This window comes from Oryctolagus cuniculus, chromosome 6 (genome assembly GCF_964237555.1).
Source record: "Oryctolagus cuniculus chromosome 6, mOryCun1.1, whole genome shotgun sequence".
Lineage (NCBI taxonomy): Eukaryota > Metazoa > Chordata > Mammalia > Lagomorpha > Leporidae > Oryctolagus > Oryctolagus cuniculus.
This window is the reverse complement of record NC_091437.1, coordinates 131,783,429-131,806,418: the sequence shown is the minus strand read 5'-3', so window position 1 is coordinate 131,806,418 and position 22,990 is coordinate 131,783,429. Positions and strand designations below refer to the sequence as shown.

The 22,990-nt window shown below is 41.4% G+C and overlaps 1 protein-coding gene across 11 annotated transcripts in view; it reads right to left on the bottom strand.

The window, feature by feature from the left end:
• OXR1 (oxidation resistance 1) overlaps window positions 1-22,990 on the bottom strand; it is an 825,596-nt gene that overhangs the window by 107,124 nt on the left and 695,482 nt on the right. For 5 of the 11 annotated variants that reach the window (XM_070075402.1, XM_008255816.4, XM_008255818.4 and 2 more), the window contains one exon: window positions 396-478. In XM_070075402.1, the coding sequence (XP_069931503.1) occupies window positions 396-478 (83 nt within the window). Of the gene's footprint in view, window positions 1-395; window positions 479-13,489; window positions 13,654-13,774; window positions 14,121-14,284; window positions 14,401-22,990 lie in introns of those variants that run through there. The other 6 variants (XM_008255823.4, XM_051844760.2, XM_008255821.4 and 3 more) reach the window with 5 other exon arrangements.

The window sequence follows — 22,990 nt, the reverse complement described above, 5'->3', positions numbered from 1 at the left end:
GGACTGGAAGTGGAGCAACCAGAACTCTATTTCCTCTCCCATTATCATCAGTACTGCTAGATATAAAGAAGATCACATTTCTAAAGCAGTGAACATTTTCCTTACAGTTTTACCTGATAAAGAGTATCATAGCATAGGAATTCTGGTTTCTAACACATTATCATCTATATTAGGTTAAATTTAATGGAATAACAATCTTTCTATCTCACTTAGCAAAGTATCTCTTTAAGGAAAAAAATCCTAAAACTAAGAACTTAATTGTTGTTATTAATAAGTTACACAAAGAACAAATAAAATAAAGCAATAAATAACCCATGCTTTGTTTCTAAAAAGAAAATCTCTTAAACAAAACTATTATAAAAGTATACTAGGTTTTTCAAAAGCAAGTAACTTACAGTGTACTCAATAGTCCCTTTAGGTTTCTGAAAAGACATTCGTCTCCCATCTTTCTTGTCTAGGGTCTTCTTTTGGCCAGTGTCTGAAAAAAAATGAAGCGAAACTCCTATTAAATTCATTTTCCTTTAGAGTAATATTAAAGACTGCTGATAAGAGCCTCCTCAGCAGATGCCTCATTCACTAATAATACCGCTTCCATCCTGGGATTCTCTGCTCCAAAAAACAGTCAGCTGTTAAAAAAAGGAACTGTCCTTATTCTTGCACTTTTTTTTTTTTTTTTTGACAGGCAGAGTGCACAGTGAGAGAGAGAGACAGAGAGAAAGGTCTTCCTTTACCGTTGGTTCACCCTCCAATGACTGCTGTGGCCGGCGCACCGCGCTGATCTGAAGCCAGGAGCCAGGTACTTCTCCTGATCTCCCTTGCGGGTGCAGGGCCCAAAGATTGGGCCATCCTCCACTGCACTCCCAGGCCACAGCAGAGAGCTGGACTGGAAGTGGGGCAACTGGGACAGAATCCAGCACCCCGACCGGGACTAGAACCCGGTGTGCCAGCGCTGCAGGTGGAGGATTAGCCTACTGAACTGCGGCACCAGCCAATTTTTGTGCTTTCTTTAGGAGCTGATCTGCAAGACCTACTAGGATAAATGAAAGGCATTTCAGAAAATAAGTATCTGTCAACAGAGAGAAACTAAATGATGAATCATTACTTTTAAAACACTTCACTCAATTATAAGTAAACTATATTTGAAGTTGTATTTTTTTTAATTTATTTGACAGAGTTATAGACAGTGAGAGAAAGAGATACAGAGAAAGGTCTTCCTTCCATTGGTTCACTCCCCAAATGGCCGCAATAGCTGGAGCTGTGCTGATCCAAAGCCAGCAGCCAGGTGCTTTTTCCTGGTCTCCCATGCGGGCGCAGGGGCCCAAGCACTTGGGCCATCCTCCACTGCTATCCCAGGCCACAGCAGAGAGCTGGACTGGAAGAGGAGCAAAGGGGACTAGAACCGGGCACCCATATGGGATGCCGGTGCCACAGGCGGAGGATTAACCAAGTGAGCCCTGGCACCGGCCCCCAATGTTGTATGTATTTTTTTTTAACTTTTATTTAATGAATATAAATTTCCAAAGTACAGCTTATGGATTACAATGGCTTCCCCCTCCATAACGTCCCTCCCACCCGCAATCCTCCCCTTTCCCACTCCCTCTCCCCTTCCATTCACATCAAGATTCATTTTCAATTCTCTTTATATACAGAAGATCAGTTTAGCATACATTAAGTAAAGATTTCAACAGTTTGCTCCCACTCAGAAACATAAAGTGAAAAATACTGTTTGAGTACTAGTTATAGCATTAAATCTCATTGTACAGCACACTAAGGACAAAGATCCTACATGAGGAGTAAGTGCACAGTGACTCCTGTTGTTGACTTAACAATTTGACACTCTTGTTTATAGCATCAGTAATCACCCTAGGCTCTTGTCATGAGCTGCCAAGGCTATGGAAGCCCCCTGAGTTCACCGACTCTGATCATATTTAGACAAGGCCATGGTCAAAGTGGAGGTTCTCTCCTCCCTTCAGAGAAAGGTACCTCCTTCTTTGATGACCCGTTCTTTCCACTGGGATCTCACTCGCGGAGATCTTTCATTTAGGTTTTTTTTTTTTCCCCCCCAGAGTGTCTTGGCTTTCCATGCCTGAAATACTCTCACGGACTTTTCAGCCGGATCCACATGCCTTAAGGGCTGATTCTGAGGCCAGAGTGCTGTTTAGGACATCTGCCATTCTATGGGTCTGCTGTGTATCCCACTTCCCATGTTGAATCGTTCTCTCCCATTTTTATTCTATCAGCTAGTATTTGCAGACACTATTCTTGTTTATGTGATCCCTTTGGTTCTTAGTCCTATCATTATTTTTTTTTTAAGATTTATTTATTTATTTGAAAGGCAGAGTTACAGAGAGGCAGAGAGTGGGAGGGAGGGAAAGGGAGAGAGGTCTTCCACCTGCTGATTCACCCTCCAAATGGCTGCAATGGCCACAGCTGAGCTGATCAGAAGCTAGGAGCCAGGAGCTTCTGGGTCTCCCACATGGGTGCAGGGGCCCAAGCACTTAGGCCATCCTCTCCTGCTTTTTCAGCCATAGCAGAGAGCTGGATTGGAAGAAGAGCAACCGGGACTAGAACCGGTGCCCAAATGGGATGCCAGCACTGCAGACCAGAGCTTTAACCCACTGAGCCACAGTGCCGGCCCCAAGTTGTATGTATTTTTAAAAATATATTTGAGGATACATTATTATTAACCAAAATAAGTCTGAAAGAGTGTACCATTGGTCCTCACACAAAATTTTTTTCTCTACTTCCACAAGTCAAAAAGAATCTTCCACATTATATTAAATTACTAACTCCCTTATCTATACACCATGAATTAAGGTATACTTTCATAGATAAACACATTCAGGTGCAGTTAATTTTAGATTGTCAATTATTTTTCATTTCCTTATCAAGGATATCAAGACATTTTACTTGAACCTTACTTATCAATATTAAATCCCCAGTTTCAGTTTAAATTTTACAGTGTTAACTTTCTCATCTATACTTTTATGTAACAACTGTACAGAATGGACAAAATTCCTACCTAAACATTTTCAAATAATTAAAAGGAAAATCTCTAAAAGACTAATTTAAAAACTCTAAATTAAGTAAGAAAATAAACACAGTGAAAAGCTATCTTTATCCAATATTGAAAATTAGTTTTCTGGAGTGGGCATTTAGCTTAATGGTTTAAGCTGCTGGTTGGGATGGCCAAACCCCACAAGGGAGGGCATGAGCTCAATGGTCATCTCTGTCTCCTGACTCCAGCTTCCTGCTAATGCAGACCTTGGAGGAAAGTAGGTGATTGGGTTCCCGCCACCCTCAAGGCAGACCTGGATTGAGTTCCCAGTCCTCCTCCTCCCCTACCTCGCCACTGTGAACATATGGGGTAGTGATAGGAGTTGGGTGTGTTCTCCTTCTGTCTCTTTCTACATATATCAACTCACTGTGTCTCAAGTGAATTAAAAAAATCTTTTTATGAGATTGATACCCTCTTCTACAAAAAATAAAGCTATAGTCTTCTAAGAGAAAGTAGTTCTATCTAAGTCCAAATAATCTAAAACATATATTTTATTCATTGTTCTCCCTCTACCCTAACTAAACTGCCCTAATAGAGATTGTTTACATGTATCTAACCAGCCCAGTTGCTGGATGAATAGTTCTAATGAAGGAGGAAAGAGAAAAGAAAAGGAAGAGGAACAGGAAGAGGAGGAGAGAAGATGGGGTGGGAGAGGAAGAGGAGGAGGAAAGAGAAAGAAGTGGAGGAGAAGTAGACAGCAGAGGAAGAGGAAGAAGGAGATGGTCTGAATCCCAAAAAAAGTCAACTGGTTCTGCAATGTGTTAAAAAGTTGTCCTAAAGCCTTCCTGATGGGGTTGGCGCTGGGGCATAGCGATGAAGCTGCTGCCTACAGTGGGGACATCCCTTGTGGACGCTGGTTCAAGACCCACCTGTCCCTCTTCTAACTCTCTGGTACGGCCTGGTAAAGCAGTAGAAGACGGCCCGAGTGTCTGGGCCCTGGCATCCACATGGGAGACCAAGAAGAAGCTCCTGATTCCTGGCTTTGGATCCGCCCAGCTCCAGTTGTTGTTGTCATTTGGGGAGTGAATCAGCAGACGGAAGCTCACTCTCTCTGCCTCTGCCTCTCTATACTCTATCTTTCAAATAAATAAAACTTCAAAACAAAACAAAACAATCCCTCCCTGACTATCCAACTACCTCAATTCTCTGTTATTAATTATGTGGTATGTTTACATCTCCTTTATAATATCTGGCACAGTTTAATTTAATATCTACGGGGGGCCACTGATTGCAGTGCCGGTATCCCTTAGGGGTGCCAGTTCGCATCCTGACTGCTCCACTTCCCATCCAGCTCTCTGCTATGGGCCTGGGAAAGCATAAGATGGCCTAAGTTTTTGGGCCCCAGCATCTACATGGGAGACCCAGAGGAAACTCCTGTCTCCTGGCTGCAGACTGGTGTAGCTCTGACCCACTGCAGATGGAAGATTCTCTCTCTCTGCCTCTCTGTAACTCTGCCTTTCAAATAAATAAATATATCTTTAAAAGAAAAAAGATAATATCTAAGCTTGGAATCTCTTCCACCATCTGTAACCTCTAAAACACCACCTTGCTGTGTTCTATGATGCCTTCTCAGTGCCCAGCAAAGGGCCTGACACATCGCAAGCATTTCATTTGAATCAATTAATATTTTGAAGCAAAAACTGCATCTAGAACTAACACAATTTAAACTGTTATTAATTTCTCACAAAGATACATAGACAAAGAATTATGGATTATCCATTATAACCCTATAAAAAAAAGTTCTTGCCTTTTTTTTTTTTTTGACAGGCAGAGTGGACAGTGAGAGAGAGAGAGAGACAGAGAGAAAGGTCTTCCTTTTGCTGTTGGTTCACCCTCCAATGGCCGCTGCGGCCGGTGCACCACGCAGTTCATGAAAAGAGCCTCAGGTAATTACTGATGTCATAAATAAGAGTGTCAATTGTTAAATAAACAACAGGAGTCATTGTACACCTACTCCCCATGTAGGATCTCTGTCCTTCATGTGTTGTACTATGTGAATTAATGGTATAACTAGTACTCAAGCAGTACTTTATACTTTGTGTTTCTGTGTGGGTGCAAACTGTTAAAATCTTTACTTAGTATCTACTAAATTGATCTTCTGTATATAAATATAATTAAAAATGAATCTTGATGAAGAATGGGATGGGAGAGGGAGTGGGGGATGGGATGGTTGCGGGTGGGAGGGTGGTTATGGGGGGAAAAAGCTGCTATAATCCCAAAGTTGTACTTTGGAAATTTATATTTATTAAATAAAAGTTTAAAAAAATTTAATTTCTGTAATGAATGACTTTGTATTAGTTTTAGTCCAGTCTCCAACTGGTTTTTCTTATAAAAGAATGGAAGAAGCTTACTAATATACTAACATTAGTGGATGATGTGAAAATTGTTGATTATAATTTCCACTATTTGACAGTATATTTTCCACAAGAATCTTGCTACATCAATCATTCTATCTTCAGACTTTCAACATTCTTCAGGAACTTTTCATTGTTAGTTGCCTCAACTTTCTCTCCTTTTTTTTTAAAGACTTATTTTATTTATTTGTAAAAGTTACAGAGAGAGGTAGAGACAGAGAGAGAGGTCTTCCATCTGCTGGTTCACTCCCCAGATGGCTGCAATGGCTGGAGCTGTGCCAATCCGAAGCTAGGAGCCAGGAGCTTCTTCCTGGTCTCCCATGCGGGTACAGGGGCCCAAGGACTTGGGCCATCTTTTGCTGCTTTCCCAGTCCATAGCAGAGAGCTGGATAGGAAGAGGAGTAGCCAGGTCTAGAACCGGTGCCCATTAGGGATGCCGGCATTTCAGGCCAGGGCTTTAACCCACTGCACCACAGCACTGGCCCCACCTCAACTTTCTTAAGGTCTCAACTGTACAACCTAAATATGCATCTCTTTTCTTAATATACATCATAAAACAGTTTCTTGCCTCAAGTACTCAAGAAGGAAGAAAATTAAACTTGTTAAATTCATCAAGACTCAATCATTTCACTGAGAGAACATTACTAAGGAAGTCTGAAAGATGTAGACCTTCACTTCCTAAATCACCCAGTTTTTAGCTCTAGTTACACATTAGAATCTCATGAGAAACTTCAAATGATCAAATCTTTAATTATAATCAGATCACAGAGATCTCATGCTATGGGTGGGCTTTTTTGGTGTTAGAATATTTTAAAAGCTACCCAGGGATTCAGATGTGCAGTTGGCATTGAGACCCAATGCTCTGGAATAATACTGCTCAATAAAACCTGCAATATGTCCTATATCTGCCTTATCCAATATTTTTGCTACTAGCTATGTGACTTTTGAGTAACTGAGATACGGGTAGTGAGATGGAAACTGACTTTAAAATTTTATTTAAATTAACTTAAATTAAAATAGCCATGGGAATGCACTGTGGTACAGCAGGTTAAGTTGCTGTTTGGGACATCAGCATCCCGTATTGGACTGCCAGCTGGAGTGCCAACTACTCCACTTCTGATCCAACTTCCTATAAATGCATCTGAGAGGTCACATAAGTTAGCTGAAGTGCTTGAGACTCTGCTACACACTTTGGAAACTGGAACGGAGTCATGGGCTTCTGAGGGCATTTGTGGAGAGAACCAGCAAATAGAAGACATCTCTTCTTTCTCTGTTACTCTGACTTCCAGGTTGATACATCTCTTCTTTCTCTGTTACTCTGACTTCCAGGTTGATGAAAATAAACTTGGTCGTGGCACAGTGGCACAGCAGGTAAAGCCTGCTACCTGTAACAACAGCATCTCATATGGGTGCCTGTTTGAGTTCTGGCTGCTCTACTTCTGATCCAGCTCCTGGCTAATGGCCTGGGGAAAAGCAAGGGAAGATGCTCCAAGTGCTTGGCTCCCTGCCACCCATACTGGAGATCTGTATGGAGTTCCAGCCTCCTGGCTTCTGCATGGTGCAGCACTGGCTGTTGGCAAATGAACCAGCATATGGAAAAGTGCTGTTTCTCCTTCTCTCTCTGTAACTTTCAAATAAATAAATAAATAATTAAAATAAAAGTCATCTGTGCCTGACAAAAACTGGTTAAGTTTTTTTTTTTTTTTTTTATAATTAATTTATTTAGTTGAAACGCAGAATGACAGAGGGAGAGAGAGCGATCTTTCATTTGCTGGTTCACTCCTCAAATGGCTGTAACAACTGCAGCTTGGCCAAGTCAAAGCCAGAAGCCAGGAATTCCGCCCGGGTCTCCCACATGAATGGCAGGGGTCCAAGTACTTGAGCCATCTTCTACTGCTTTCCCAGGTATACCAGCAGGAAGCTGGATTGGAAGCACAGCAGCGGGACTTGAACTGTTACTCCAATAAGGGATGTAGTGTCACAAGTGGCAGCTTAACCTGCTATACCACACACTGGCCCCAAAGATTTTTGATTTGAACTTTACTTAGCCTCCTGAAAGTTCTTCTAAGCCCATTTGTTCAGTTCCTTGTAAAATTCAGTTTTAACAAGAACCCTGCTAAATACATTTAGCAGGAATACCCACACCCTGAGTAACTGATCAAGCTTCTCATCTCCCACTGGCCCCCAGGGAAAGGCTAATTTCCCTATCCTTCTCAGCTCTAACTCTGGTAGGCTGGTTTAGCAGATTGGCCCTTGTTACCGTTGTTACCTCTTAGAAGTTCTTATTATTTTTATTTTTATTTTTTTGACAGGCAGAGTGGATAGTGAGAGAGAGAGAGAGAGACAGAGAGAAAGGTCTTCCTTTGCCATTGGTTCAACCTCCAATGGCTGCTGCGGCCTGCTTGCTGCGGCCGGCGCACCGCGCTGATCCGATGGCAGGAGCCAGGTACTTATCCTGGTCTCCCATGGGGTGCAGGGCTCAGGCACTTGGGCCATCCTCCACTGCACTCCCGGGCCACAGCAGAGAGCTGGCCTGGAAGAGGCGCAACCGGGACAGAACCTGGTGTTCCTGCGCCGCAAGGCAGAGGATTAGCCTATTGCGCGTGGCGCCGGCCTCTTAGCAATTCTTCATCCCACGTATTCCCCACTTGCTCATGCAGTATTTTGAGTTGGACCCATTCTCTCTCCCTCTACTGTAAAATCTCATTTCTATAATCCTTATACCTATGGCACTGGTTCTGAATAAAGTCTGTCTTATGGTGCTTTAGTATGAATCACTGAATAATTTTTCTTTTAACTCTAGATGCTACCATATAGGGTAATGTAGATATAAAATCCAGAATCCAAATTCCTCAATGCAGTTCCTCACTTACACTAGGGTCAATATTCACATTTACCTAGTGGAGTGGATACCATACTGAATAATCAATCACAGATAAAGAAAATTTCCATCACCTATCACAAAAATTTCCACTGAGTAGAATCTAAAACATAAAAAAATCTAAAATCTAGAGTCTTGGCTATAATCTAAAATCTATAGTTTATCACCTAAAACTTATTCCTCAGGGGCATACTGCCACAAAACTGCACATTCAGTTTAACTGCTTTTCACCTATACAGAACTGCTTTCACTAACATGCATTCTGGAGTTATACCACTGAACTACATTACAGAATGACACTAAAAGAGTTTTTTCAAACTGTAATCTGCATTTATAAAGATATTAAGGATTTTTTTTTAATTCTCAATATGACAAGTAACTATGTTTCTCCTATCTGCCTAAGAAGCAGGCTTACCTTTTTCTTACAGACAATGTGAATTCTGTCTGATCGCATTTCCTTCTTTTCACTGACTGCTAGAAAACAAAAACACATTTTTGGCCTTTCTCTAACACACACTATTTGACCTTAAAACATGTTCCTTTGCTGTACCAGTATCACTCATTGAACCAAATGTATTAAGTCTCTTAATGTAGGTTTGTCAGGATCCACAAAAGGAGGCTTTATTCAATAACTCCTCTCCTCCCCACTTATTAGAAGTTTCACTTTCCATGGTTTCAGTTACCTAAAGTGAACTGTGATCCAAAAACATTAAATGAGAAATTCTAGAAATAAACAACTGCTGGCCGGCGCCGTGGCTCAATAGGCTAATCCTCCACCTTGCGGCGCCGGCACACCGGGTTCTAGTCCCGGTTGGGGCGCCGGATTCTGTCCCGGTTGCCCCTCTTCCAGGCCAGCTCTCTGCTATGGCCAGGGAGTGCAGTGGAGGATGGCCCAGGTGCTTGGGCCCTGCACCCCATGGGAGACCAGGAAAAGCACCTGGCTCCTGGCTCCTGCCAGGATCAGCGCGGTGCGCCGGCTGCAGCGGCGGCCATTGGAGGGTGAACCAGCGGCAAAAGGAAGACCTTTCTCTCTCTGTCTCTCTCTCACTGTCCACTCTGCCTGTCAAAAAAAAAAAAAAAAAAAAAAAAAAAAAAAAAAAAAAAAAGAAATAAACAACTGCTAACTTTAAAACTGCACCATTCTGAGTAGCACAATACATATGCTACCCTGCTCTATCTTGCCCTAGACATAAACTGTCCCTTTGCTCAGCACAGATATACTGTTCAACTTGGTCTTCAAAAAGTCCATGGAAAATTATGTATGAATTTCAAGAAGCTTTTGCACCAAAGTAAACTTATATTTAAATTACATTTTTCTACAGACTTCTGAAGTTCTATCATTTGTCACATAGTAGTCATCTAGGTTATCAGATCTACTGTGCTGGTGTTATGTTGTTCGAGTAACTTTTATTTTACTTCATAAAAGCCCCAAAGTTAAAGAACATCTATTAAGAATGTGACTGTTATTATTTTATGTGTTGGCTATCAAAAGTGATTTTGATAATCAAAAAATGATTATCAAAAGTGAACCAGTAACAAGAATGTTAATCTCAGACTTCTCCTCAGGTATACATATTCAACATAGAGGGCTTTCCTGCTATCAACATAAGGGAAATTAATTCTTCCCATAATGTTCTAGTGAGTGAGTCAGAGCTCCTAGTCAATAAAATACACCTTCTCATGTTGTTTTCAGATTATAAATTCCTTGAAAAACTATACAAACATTTTAGTTTCAGCTCTGTATTACCCCCACAGTCACAATTACTAAACAATCCAATAAATATACCAGTGAATTCAGAGGCAAAAATACCCAAAAAGAAACCTATTTAAAATTCAAATTTACCAAACAGATGTATTAAGGATAATCATCAGTTTAAGGAACATTAATTTATTGGATGGGCATTTGGTTAAGTCACTGCTTGAGATACCTGCATTCCATATAGTAGTGCCTGATTTGAGTCTGGGCTCCTCCACCAATTCTAACTTCCTGCTGATATGCACCCTGGGAGGCAGCAGGTGATGGCTCAAGTAGCTGAATCCCTACCACCCAAATGGGAGACAGAGATTGAGTTCTACATTCCTGGCTTCAGCCTGGCCCAGTCTTGGCTGCTGCAGGCATCTGGAAAGTGAAGATCTGTCTTTCATATAAAGGTAAACAAAAATTTTAAAAGAAAAAGTTCTTCCAAAACATGTAATTTAGTTGATAAAAATCTGTAATGTTACCACTTTATTATTCATAAACTCCATTTCTACACACATACATAACACTAATATAATATACTATGAAGCAGAATGTGTTTAGATGTCCAATTCAATGATTTTCAACCAAAGTCCAAAGCTGGAATTAAAGGATGCCAAAGGCCTATATTCAAAATTGCAAACACTGTTGAGTATTGAGATGAACATTTATATTTATGTAGCCATTTTAACAGGTTTCTCCACTACATCCACAACTGCAGTCCATCATTATCACCCTCTCACCAAGGGGTGAAAGAGGAAGACCAGAACAGAAAAATGAAAAAAATGAATCCCTGCTTCCATCCCTTCTCACAACTCAACATCAAAGGACTTGTGTTTCAGGAAAGGGTGGGGAATTGTAACTGCTAGATTATACTTCTCCTCCACTGTAAACCTAACCTGGAATGGGAACTGGGAGGCAGGTGTAGGGAAGACGAGAAGAGCCTCAAATCAAGTATGAGACTGAAATTTTAAAAGGACTGGACCTTAAATAGCTGAAAAATACTGTTTTAGTTGCTAAAAGTAAATGAGAAGAAGGGCTGGTATTGTGACGCAACAGGTTAAGCCACTGCCTACAATGCTGGCATCCCAGAATGGGAGCTCCACTTCCAATCCAGCTCCTTACTAATTCATCTGGGAAAGCAGTAGAAGATGGCCCAGGTACTTGGGAATCTGCACCCATGTAGGAGACCCAATGAAGCTCCTGGCTCCTGGCTTCAGGCTGGCCCAGCCCTGGTTGTTGTTGCCATCTGGGGAGTGAACCAGTGGATGGAAGATTCTCGCTCTCTCAGTAACTCTTTCAAATAAAAAAAATAAATATTTAAAAAAAAAACAAAACAGTAAATGAAAAGGAATTTTAAATAGGACTGAGCTGTCTTTTAAAGGATTCTGACTCCAAAAAGGAAAACAGAGTTGATATATAAGGCAGATTATAAAAACTATTTCATGTTTATAATACAGTAAGTTGATATCCTAAATTAGTTAAATATATATATATATATCTACATTATGTGATAAAGTAAAATGAGTATTTTCTAAAGGCTATACAATATTATAGGTTAGAGTCATACCCAAGAGAGCTATACTTCAAGTACAAAAATAAAACTTTTAATCATATCATAATGTATCCTGGAAACAGAAACAGTAATGTTCTTTTGTAATTGTTATTAGCTAGATGAATGTGATAATCTTAATATGTCTATCTCAATTTTCCTCAGAGGGCTATAATGTTGGAGCCAGCACACACTAAAAGCACACACTTAAAAAGAGCAAAAGTAGCCACCTTGGAAATGAGTAACACTAACAGCTCACTAAGTGGTTCGTTTATAGAAAGAGTAAAATCAGGAACATTTGACCAAAGTTTAATGTGGTTTATCCTTCCTCTCTGTCATAAGACTTTTATCAACATCATTACTGCACAGAAATAGCGAGGGGCAAGATCCTTAACAAACAGGGTCCTGGAATGCAGCCAAGTGTGGAAGCACCTGTACAAGAAATACTGCCACAGCTGTTCTTAAAACATGAAGTAAGAGTCAGTGACAAGCAGGGCAGAGGCCATCCTCCACACTGACAGATACCCCTTCCGAGGGGCATAAATGCAGCCAAAACTTGCTAGGCAACCACCGTGAAGAAAACACTCTAGAACTGAGAACCCCTAAGATGCTAGCAATACAGCCTCATTCAGAGACAAAGAGTTAAATAACTTGTCCAAAGGAGTTCAGGAAGTTAATGCTTGGACATGCTTGGTCATTTGACTGTGGTCAAACTGCCAACACCACAAGTCCTCTTTATTTATCAGAAGCACCATGAATATCAAAGGATATGCAAGCAATTCATAAGGCGGCTTCAACAGAAGAGGAATTTGTATAGCTTTTGAAGCTGCTTTCTGAAGTATCATATATAGTTGTGTGTTCAATAAATGTTTTTTGAATGGATGAACTGGATGTGTATGTGTGAGTCTATTAAATAATTTATTCATATTCATTCTAGTCAAATTACCCCACATATTTCTCAATATTTTATCTAGCTAGAGGCTGGGAACAGACCACATATTTTCAATTAGGCAACTTAAAACTCATTTCTTAAAAATCCTTAATTCAAACACTTTAAGAAAAATCCCTTCCTCATCTCTAGTCCCACATTTTAAGAGGGCTCTGCACCTGGTTAATGCGGGGGGGGGGGGGTAGGGAAGAGGTTAAATGCCCCCCCCCCACTCTTCCATTTTTTAGTTCCCTAACAGCAATTCCCCTAAAGACAGAAGATACATTATGCAAACTCAGGAAAACGTATTGAAAACAGATCATGTGAAAATTAGATTTCAATAGTCAAATTTCTTCAATGTTTAAATGACCTACCTAGACACACAGATCAACAGATGTCCTCACTTTTTCCCTGCTTTAAAATGATGAGCAGGCCACGAAGTTCCATGCAAATTTTTTAGACTTTTCTCTGTTTTCTAAACTCTCTAATGCTCACATACTCTCATAACCCCTAAACACATTTTAAAACAAGTACCATATATATAAATTACTATGCGGTCTGCTACCTATTAACTTAAAAGGAAGCCAAGGACACTGGAAAAGCTACCATCTGCATTATGCAGCGCTTTAAAAAATTCTGTAAACTATCATTTTCATGCCATTATGACTGATTTCTGTCTCAATTGTACAAAGCCACTGTGATGAAAGAAAACCGACCCAACACTCAGCTTTCAAAGTATATGACGCAAAATTCAACCAGTTCCAGGGCAAGTACGACAACGTTGTCCTTTCCAAAGTTAGTATTTGGTTTCTTATTTTTAAGTCAGGAAGTGAATCTGAACAATTGGCAAGTATCAACATGAATAACAATGACCCCCAACAAAAAACAGCAGGCAAGGCGTTCTTAATGTTTCCAAATACCAAGGACTTCAGAACCGATTCACCTCCCAGCGGGAGAGGGCAAAAGCAAGGATCCTACCCGTGAAATCTGACGGGGGCAGGAAAGCAGGAAGAGCACAGCAGGAAGAGCCACCACGCAGTAGAAAGTCGACCGTCCCCGGGGCCGTGCTAGTCCCTCCTTCCTCACCCCCGTCCCGCTGCCACCCGGGCCGCGGCAGGGACCCCGGCTCCGGCACACCTGCCAACGCCAGGCCGCGCACCCCAGCCACCGCCGCCGCCGCCGCCGCCGCCGCCGCCGCCGCCGCCGCCCCCGCCCCCTCAGCACGGGTCCGCCGCGAGGGAGACTTCGGGAGGGTGGGCTCACCAGGTCCCTCCGGGCTGGATGGCGCCGGGGGCCGGTGGGGCGGAGACCGGCACCCGGGGTCCCCTTTGGCGGGCTCCCTCAGGTAATCCTCGAAGCGCACCTGCCGGGCTTCGCCGCCACCCCCGAGCCCCCACAGGCGGTTGGCCGTGCCCCGCAGAAGGCGCCCGCTCTTCCCCGTGAACGTGGTCAAGTAGTCCATGCTGTCGTGGGGCAGGCCGCGGGGCAGGGGCCGAAGAGGTCGACGGTTTCTGCGGCAGCCGCCACAGAAAGCGCGCCGGCCCTCCCGCCGGTCCGACCCAACCCGGGCGCGGTGGCTCCGCGCGCCTCACAGGGGGCGGGGAGGGGGAAGGGGAGGGGGAGGGACGCCCCTCGCTTGGCCCCGGGGCGGACCAACAATGAAAGACACGCCGGGGGGGAGCGGAAGAGGGACGAAAGTTTTCGAAAAGTTTTCTTTGTTGCTTCTGAACCTGCATTCCGGAAAAACTTTTCTTGCGAACTGGAATACTTTACCTGGAACAGACTCGGGGTCGGAAGGCCGGCGGCTTTTAGAGGGGCTTGGCGGGTCCTGTTCGCTCACCCCCCACCACCCCACCCCGCGGTCCGCCGCGCTCTGGTGGAGCAGGCCTGCCCCGCCCCGCCCCGCCCCGCCCCGCCCCGTCCGGCACAGACAGGACTTTCTGGACTGCCAGGGAAAGGGGCCAGGCGGGCCCCGCGGCCTGCGGGCAGAGTGTTGGGGGGTGAAGGCGGCCCAGGGGAGGCTTGGACGGCAGTTGCTTGGAGTTTGGGAACCTGAAGCTGAAGCGGGGTTGCAGATCCCGGCGAGAAGTCCGTGTGTGTGTTGGGGGAGGGGAGTAGTCACATCTGAAGCCCCTCGTGGTGTTGGGAGCTCATGTCAGAGTTCGAACACCCACGAGTCCAGCCCTGCCGGGCGAGGTGATGGGGATTTCGTGGGTCGATCTGCCTGCCGTTGAGGCACGGAGAAAGCGGGCAGGGGACGAGCGACGACGCTGGACAGACACACCGCTCAAGTTTACGTCTCGTGAGACGTGGTTATCCTCTTCCTGTCACGTCGGGTTAACACTCTGGTAGTTTTCCCAGGCACCGAGAGCCTTCTTTCGTGGGCTCAAAGATACATGAAGGTATTTCATGAATACATGAAGGACCCAACCATGTCAGCCGCCTAGCCCCAGACTTGCAGACTCCAGGGCTTTGGGAAATAACCGTGCTGTTTGTAAGCCACGAGGTCCTTGGTGAGAGCATCCCTGCCTGGCTGCAGCGGCCGGCAGATGGCTCCTGGTTATTTCCGAGGTTCCACTTCCTAAGAAAGCGTGGCCGTGCACAGCACCACTTCTAAGTTCTGCGAGAGGCCCAGTACTGCTTAAAATCCCTTTTAAAGGAGTTCTAGTGATTCTGATGGACTAAATGGGGATTCTTTTCCTGAAGCATGCTTCACCTCTTCTTGAGATTTGGTGTTTGGTTTGTGAAAAACACAAAAACATCCAGTGTTTTCAGTCTTTCATAGTTGATTAAATCTGCACTTTGATATTCAGCCTTAGCAGAAACCTGCAGTCTACCAGTTCAAACACAAATTAGTTAACCCATCAGTTTTTTCTTCTGTTTTAAGGAAGGAAAATGGTATTGGAGAAAAAGGTGTAACCTAGAAGACTGAGTGCTTTACAAATTTTGATTTAAACTCAGCTGAGCACAAGTGTTTACAAAATCCTTTTATTCATGTAGTCAGCTTTCTTATTCTCTACATTTTTGTCTGAACCTGTCATCATCTTCCTGAAGTTATCAAATTCATCAGAAGAACATGCTACTTTGTCTTCGGCAGGATCCAGAAATCATTGGCCATCAAATATGACAAGTCACTTTTCTCTTTTTCTCTTTAATCTGTATATATTCTCGTCCACAGATCTTTCCTTTGTAGGAAAAATATCCTTATTCCTGTCCGTGCTTCATCTTGCATTTTCTATGACATGCCAGCCTTACTATTCTTTGTTATATACTTTCTTTTCCCCTTTCCTATAATTCCTTTCTTCTTATTCTACCCATACCAGCCATGTAAATCCCTGGCATCCTTAAAAAATAATATACTGGATGGGCCTTTTGGCATATGGTTAAGACATTGCCTAGGACACCTGCATCCCATTTTGGAGTCACCAACTCCTCTTCTCATAAATCTGCTAATGCAAGTAAGTATTTGGGTCCCTGCTACCCTTGTGGGGGACCTAGATGGAGTTGTGGAGACCCAGGGCTCCAGCCTGGCCTTGCAAGCTCCCAGCCATTGTAGGCATTTGAGGGGGAGGGCAGTGAACACATGGATGGAAAAACCCTCTGTCTTTTGGTCACTCTACCCTTCAAATAAACAAAAGTCAATAAAACTAAAATCAACTTTTGTTTATATACAATGGGTGCTTACTCAAGGTTACTCTTTACCTGATTTTTAAATAGCTTTATTTATATACAATTTTTATATGTATCATCAAATTCACCTGTTTATTTTTATTTATTTTTTATATTTATTTTATTTATTTGAAAGAGTTACAGAGAGAGGAAGAGACAGGTAGATCTTCCATCCACTGGTTCACTCCCCAGATGGCCCCAAGGGCCGGAGCTGCGCCAATCCGAAGTCAGGAGCTTCTTCCAGGTCTCCCATGTGTGTGCAGGGGCCCAAGGACTTGGGCCATCTTTTGCTGCTTTCCCAGGCCATAGCAGAGAGCTGGATCGGAAGGGGAGCACCGGGACTAGAACTGGCGCCCATATGGGATGCCGGCACTTCAGGCCAGGGCTTTAACCCACTGTGCCAACAGCGCCGGCCCCCAAATCCACCTGTTTAAAGTGTACAATTCTTGAGAATTATGTTGTAATAATTATCATGCATTTGTTATGACCCTGAAATCTAATATATTAATAAATTCCTTAAAAATATATAATATGGTAAAACATTTGTAAATTTCTGCTATTACTCTACTTATGCTGTTCTGAAACCATCACCAAAATCTAATCTTTGGACATTTCCATCACCTCAAAAAGAAATCTCTTTATCCCCTCCCTTTTATTTTTCTTCATTTCAAGCTCTTTCTCATTTGTAGTAACTTCCCAGTCCTACCTGCAGCCCAAAACAACAGCTGATCTATGTTTCCTTTCCAATCCACATGTCTTATGTTTCCTTTTCTAGACTACTTGCCCTGGTTACAACTTCCAGTACAATATTAAATAGATGTTGCAAGAGCTGATATCATTGTTTTGTTACTGAATTTGGAGGAAAAACATTCAATTTGTTACCATTAAGTATGATATGAGCTCTAGAGGTTTTTTTTTTTTTTTTTTTTTTTTTTTTTATTTCTTGTTGTTTGTTTAGGATGTTTCTGTAGGTTTAGGATGTACCAGTCTTGTCCTAATTTTTGAATGGATTATGATAAAAAGATATTTTATTTTGACAATTATATTTTCTGCTATGATTCAGACAGCCTTTTTTTTTTTTTTTTGCTTATCCTTTATTCTGTGTTTACATTAATCAATAGTTTGTTAAACATACCTTACCTTCCTTGAATAAACTCAGGAATGGAATGGAATGGTTTATATTTTGTTAGATATAGTCTGTATTTTTTTGAGAATTTTTGGTCTATGTCTATAATACGTATTATAGGTGGTCTATAATTTTCTTATCCTGTGAAGTCCTTTTCTGGGTTTGGTATTAGGGCAATACTTGTCTCTCAGAATGAGTTGGGAATTGTTCCATTCTATCCTAGTTTGGGAAAGATTTTTTGAAGAATTAGTATCAAGACTTCTTTAAATGTTTAGAATCATAATTGAAGACAGCTGAGCCTGGGCTTTTCTTTTTGGAGAAAATTTTTGATTACTATAACATTTTACTTCTTATATATCTATACAGATTTTCTATTTTTCTTGACTCAGTTTGGTCATTTTTGCCTTCCTGGGAATTTGTCCATTTAATATATGTCATCTAATTTGTCACTCATGGTATTCTCTTAAATCCTATTAGTTTCTGTAAGATCAGTAGTGACATTGGTTCTTTTATCCTACTTTTAGTATGGTATTTCAGTCATCTCTCCCTCCCCCTACTCCTGTCAGTCTTGCTTAAGGTTTGTCAATCTTGCTGATCTTTGCAAAGAGCAAACTTTTGGTTTATTTTCTCTAGGGCTTTTCTATTTTCTATTTCTTTAACATGCATGCTGAGCTTTGTTGTGTTCTTCCTCCTGCTTGCTTCCTGTATCTTCTTTCTTGCCCCTTCCCACACACCTGCTAGTTTCATAAGGTGGAAGATTAGGCTAGTGATTAGAGATCTTTTTCTCTAATGTTCAAGTAGGGCTTTACAACTAAACCTTTCATGAGTTTTATCCACAAATTTTGGTACATCATATTTGGGTATATCATATTTTTTTTCACTTGTCTCACAGTAGTTTCTAGCTTTCCTTATAATTTATTATTTGACTTGATTGCTTAGGAGTATGTTGTTTAATTTCCACACATTTGCAAGTTTGCCAAATTTCTTTCTGTTGTTGCTTTCTAACTTAGTTTCCATTGTTATCAGAAAACATATTTGGTGTAATTTGAATCTTTTCAAATAACTGAGTGTTTTCTATGGCCCAGTTCATAGTCATTCCTGGACAGCTTTCCATCTATTACTGAATCCACATTTGCTACCTCTCTTCAGTTCTCACTCAAGCTCATTCATTCAGCATTTTGCAAATTTACACTATGCACTGGCAAAAACAAAGCCCCTATGCTATGGCACTTTCAAGCTGATATTACACTTCCAAAGATCATTAAGTGTCTGCACAGGTGTTTTTGTGTGATTAGAAAGTGATTCCTGTAAAGATAGATATATTACAAAAATGCATCCCAAATCAAAAAATGCAATTAAGAAAATAATTCCATTTAAAGTAGTATCAAAAAGACTAAAAGACTTAAAAATAAACCAAACCAAGGAGGTACAAGACATACACAGTGCTGGCACCTTGGCTCACTTGGTTAATCTTCCACCTGTGCCACCGGCATCCCATATGGATGCCGGGTGCTAGTCCTGGTTGCTTTTCTTCCAGTCCAGCTCTCTGCTGTGGCCCAGGAGGGCAGCGGAGGATGGCCCAAGTGCTTGGGCCCCTGAACCCACATGGAAGACCAGGAAGAAGCACCAGGCTCCTGGCTTCGGATCGGCGCAGTGTCAGCCGTAGTGGCCATTTGGGGAGTGAACCAACGGAAGGAAGACCTTTCTCTCTGTCTGTCTCTCTCACTGTCTATAATTCTACCTGTCATGTCAAATAAAAAAAAAGACATTCATAGTGAAACTATAATGCTAAAATAATTAAAGACCTAAATAAATGGAAAGATATCTAATGTATATGCAATAGAAAACTCAATATTGTTAAAATGACAATTCTCAAATCAACTTACAGATGTAATACATCCCCTATCAAAATTCCTACTGTGTTCTTTCCAGATATGAAATATCCTATCCTCAAATTCATATAGATTTGTGAGGAGCCTCAAAGAGTCAGTACAATGTTAAAAGAAAAAAAAAAATTGGAAGTCTCACACTTCCTATTTCAAAACTGAATACAAAGCTGTAGCAATTAAATATATAATAATAGGGCCAGTGCTGTGGCGTAGAATTCTCAGCCTCTACCTGTAGTACCGGCATCCCATATGGGTGCTGGTTCAAGTACTGGCTGCTCCACTTCCGATCCAGATCCCTGCTAATACACCTGGGAAAGCAGCAGAATATGGTGAATGGGACTGTCCCAAGTGATTGGGACTGTGTGCCCATGTGGGAGACCAAAACAAAGCTCCTGGCTCATGGCTTTGGCCTGGCCCAGCCCTGGCAGTTGCAACCATTTGGGGAGTAAAACAGCGGATTGAAGATTTCTCTCTCTCTCTCTCTCTCTCCCTCCCTCCCTCCCTCCCTTCCTCCCTTCCACGCTCCCTCATTCTCTCTCTGCATCTCTACCTTTCAAATACCAAAAAAGCAAGGTGCCTAGACTATTTGGCTTCCTCTATCTTTTAGTCCATAGTAATGACAGATGGATAGATAATAGGTATATCTAATGGAATGAAGTGTTTAGCAAATGATATATTTGGCAAACATATTTCTCACAAGATGTCAATGTCATTTAGTTAAAGAAATAATAGTGCCTCCAACAGACAGTACAGGAACAACCAGATATCCACATAGAAAAGAATGAGTTAGCCCTTTACCTTACACCAAATAAAAAAGTTCATTCAAATAATTCAAAATAGATCAAAGACATTCATATAAGAGCTAAAACCATCAAACTTAGAGGAAAATAAAGAGTTAGGCATGCTCTTGGCATGCAAAAAACATAAGCAGAAAAAGAAATGTACCTCTTTCCTAATAGGAGAAATGCCAGTTACAGTGACTGATAATACTCTTTTCTCCTCAGAATAGCAAAGGCGAAAATGTTTAATAACACTTTGGTGAGACTGGGTAGAAACTCGCCCTTTCATCTAGTAGGGGAGTGAAGAGAGGTACAACGCTATAGGCCTATTTGGTAGAATCTATAAACATTTTTAAACCACATGCCCTTTGACTCAGCATCTTTGATTCTTGTTATTTATCCTACTGATGAATGAAATGATGCAAAAAATTTTTCTATCTACACTATCAACATATTGAAAACATTATAAATGGCAACTAATAAAGGAGTGGATAAAGAAGTTGTATGTACATATTATAGAATATAATTCAGCCATTAAAAATGAGACAGTCCTTGATATAACTGATCATGGAAGAATCTTGAAGAAGTACATTTAATTGGAAAGCAAGATATAGAACTCTGCATATGGTATTCTTCCATTTCTGTAAACAGTATAAAGTGTAGGTAGTTATCCACATCTATATGTTTTGACTGGTAGATGTAAGATCATCTAATGAAGAATTATTTTTTAAGTGCAAAAAAGGCCTTTCTTTCAGCAAGTCCATTCCATCATTTGGGAGGTTGCTGGGTAACCAATGTTGAATTAACAGTCATTCAGCTCCTACCAAAAAACACTTTGAGATAGACTGTACTTCTCAATCATCCATAAGAAACAGGAAAGCCATTGTTTCTTTTAATTCTCTAAGAACTACCCCCATTTCAAGTTATGTCACCTGAAGTCACTAGATCTGGCCTAGAAGGCAACAATGCCTCATCCTTAAGACCATCAGTCCTCAGTTCAACTTCAAATCCTGGCTTTACCACTCACTAGAAGTATGATGGGAAGCCACTGACCTAGCCTCTCTGTCCTTCAGATTCCTTATCTGTAAAATACAAAGAATATAAACATGTTGAAAATGAATTAATAAAATAGTACAAACAACATGCTAAGAAGAGTACTTGGAATCATTAAGTCCTTGGTAAATAATCAAAATAGCTTATCGGGTTATACTTTTAATGTTGTGTTCTGACTTTTATTGAGGCTCAAAGCAAGAAATAATTGGGTGAGGAAATGATATGTTATTATGTTGTAATTCAGGGTATCTAGTTTTAAAATATTGTTGGCATACATTTAGAATTTTCTGTCAGGAAAAATCCTTGTGAAGACTTAACATACATTTTAATTAATCAGACAGTAAGTATTATCATTTTGCCCTAAGTGTCAAATATAATAACCATCTTTTTTCAGATAAATAGAACTACCTTACCTTTCCTTTTCCTAGTGTTTTTGACTAGATTAAAATAACAAAGACAATATATAACAAGGTATATGTGCATGGTAAACAAAACAATCCAAAAAAATCAAGCAGCACAAAAGGCTACATAATGGTAAATGCTTTTTTTTTTATTATTATTATTTGACAGGTAGAGTTATAGACAGTGAGAGAGAAACAGAGAGAAAGGTCTTCCTTCCATTGATTCACTCCCCTAATGGCCACTACGGCCGGCGCTGTGCCGTTCCGAAGCCAGGAGCCGGGTGCTTCCTCCAAGTCTCCCATGCGAGTTCAGGGACCCAAGCTCTTGGGCCATCCTCCGCTGCCCTTCCAGGCCACAGCAGAGAGCTGGACTGGAAGAGGAGCAACCGGGACTAGTACCCGGCACCCCTACTGGGACTAGAACCCGGGGTGCCGGCACCGCAGGCGGAGGATTAGCCTAGTGAGCCATGGCACCGGAGGCAAATGCTTTTTAATGAAGACAAAGTTCTTGAATCTTAGGAGTATAATAGGATTTAAAATGGAAGCAGAACTATGGCATCTTGGGAAAACACAGAGATATCAAAGTATATGAGCCCCATGCATCTTCAAGTCTTTAAGCAAAATGGTAAACGTGACAACTACGGTATCATTAAAAGGCTAGCTATAATAAACCAAGAAAAGAGCAATTAGATTAGACAATAGAATGAAAAAATAATTTTGTCAAGATAGTGTAATCATAACCATCTGGCAACTATTTCATGGGATAAAAATGTAAGCACTCAAATTTATGATGTGACAAGTGGAACTTCTGACATAATCAATAAAGCTGGCAACATTCAAAGATTTGAAGTGTTAAGAAATCAAGGAATGAATCTATTATACAGTCAGTATAATGGATCTGTCATGAAACATAAGCCTAACTTGGTACACAAATTAGTTACTATTGGTGTTAAGCCCAAGTGCCTCCTTCTCTGATAAAAGGGTTATTATACCAGCATTCATACTCATCAAACACAAGATCTTCACCTCTTTCAAAATTACCAGAGCGAGGAAGAGTATAGGTTGTTGCTTAGATATAACCATGATTACAGAACTGAAAAGTGTATGATACAACTTTAAAATGACCTTTTAACAGAGTGGGAATGAGTGTAATACTGATTTTAAACAAAAGTCCCCTCTGAGGCAGGCATTGTGGTACAGCTGGTTAAGACACTGCTCAGGACACATGAATCCCCGATTAGAGTGCCAGGTTCAAGTGCTTTCTACACAGTTTCCAATCCAGGTTCCTGCTGATGCTCTTCCAGGGAGTCCACAGACGATGGCTCAGGTACTTGGGTCCCGGCCACCCACATAAGAGACCCAGATTAAGTTACAAGATCCTGGCTTTGGTCTGGTCCAGCCCCTGGCTGTTTTAGGCATTCAGGCAGTGACACAGCAGATGGAAAATCAATTTCTCTCTGCCTTTTAAGTAAATAAAAATAACTAAAAATTTAAAAATTCTCCTTTAATAGATGCCAACACTGGGTATAATCATGATAAACTATTAAAAGCCAAGTAAATTT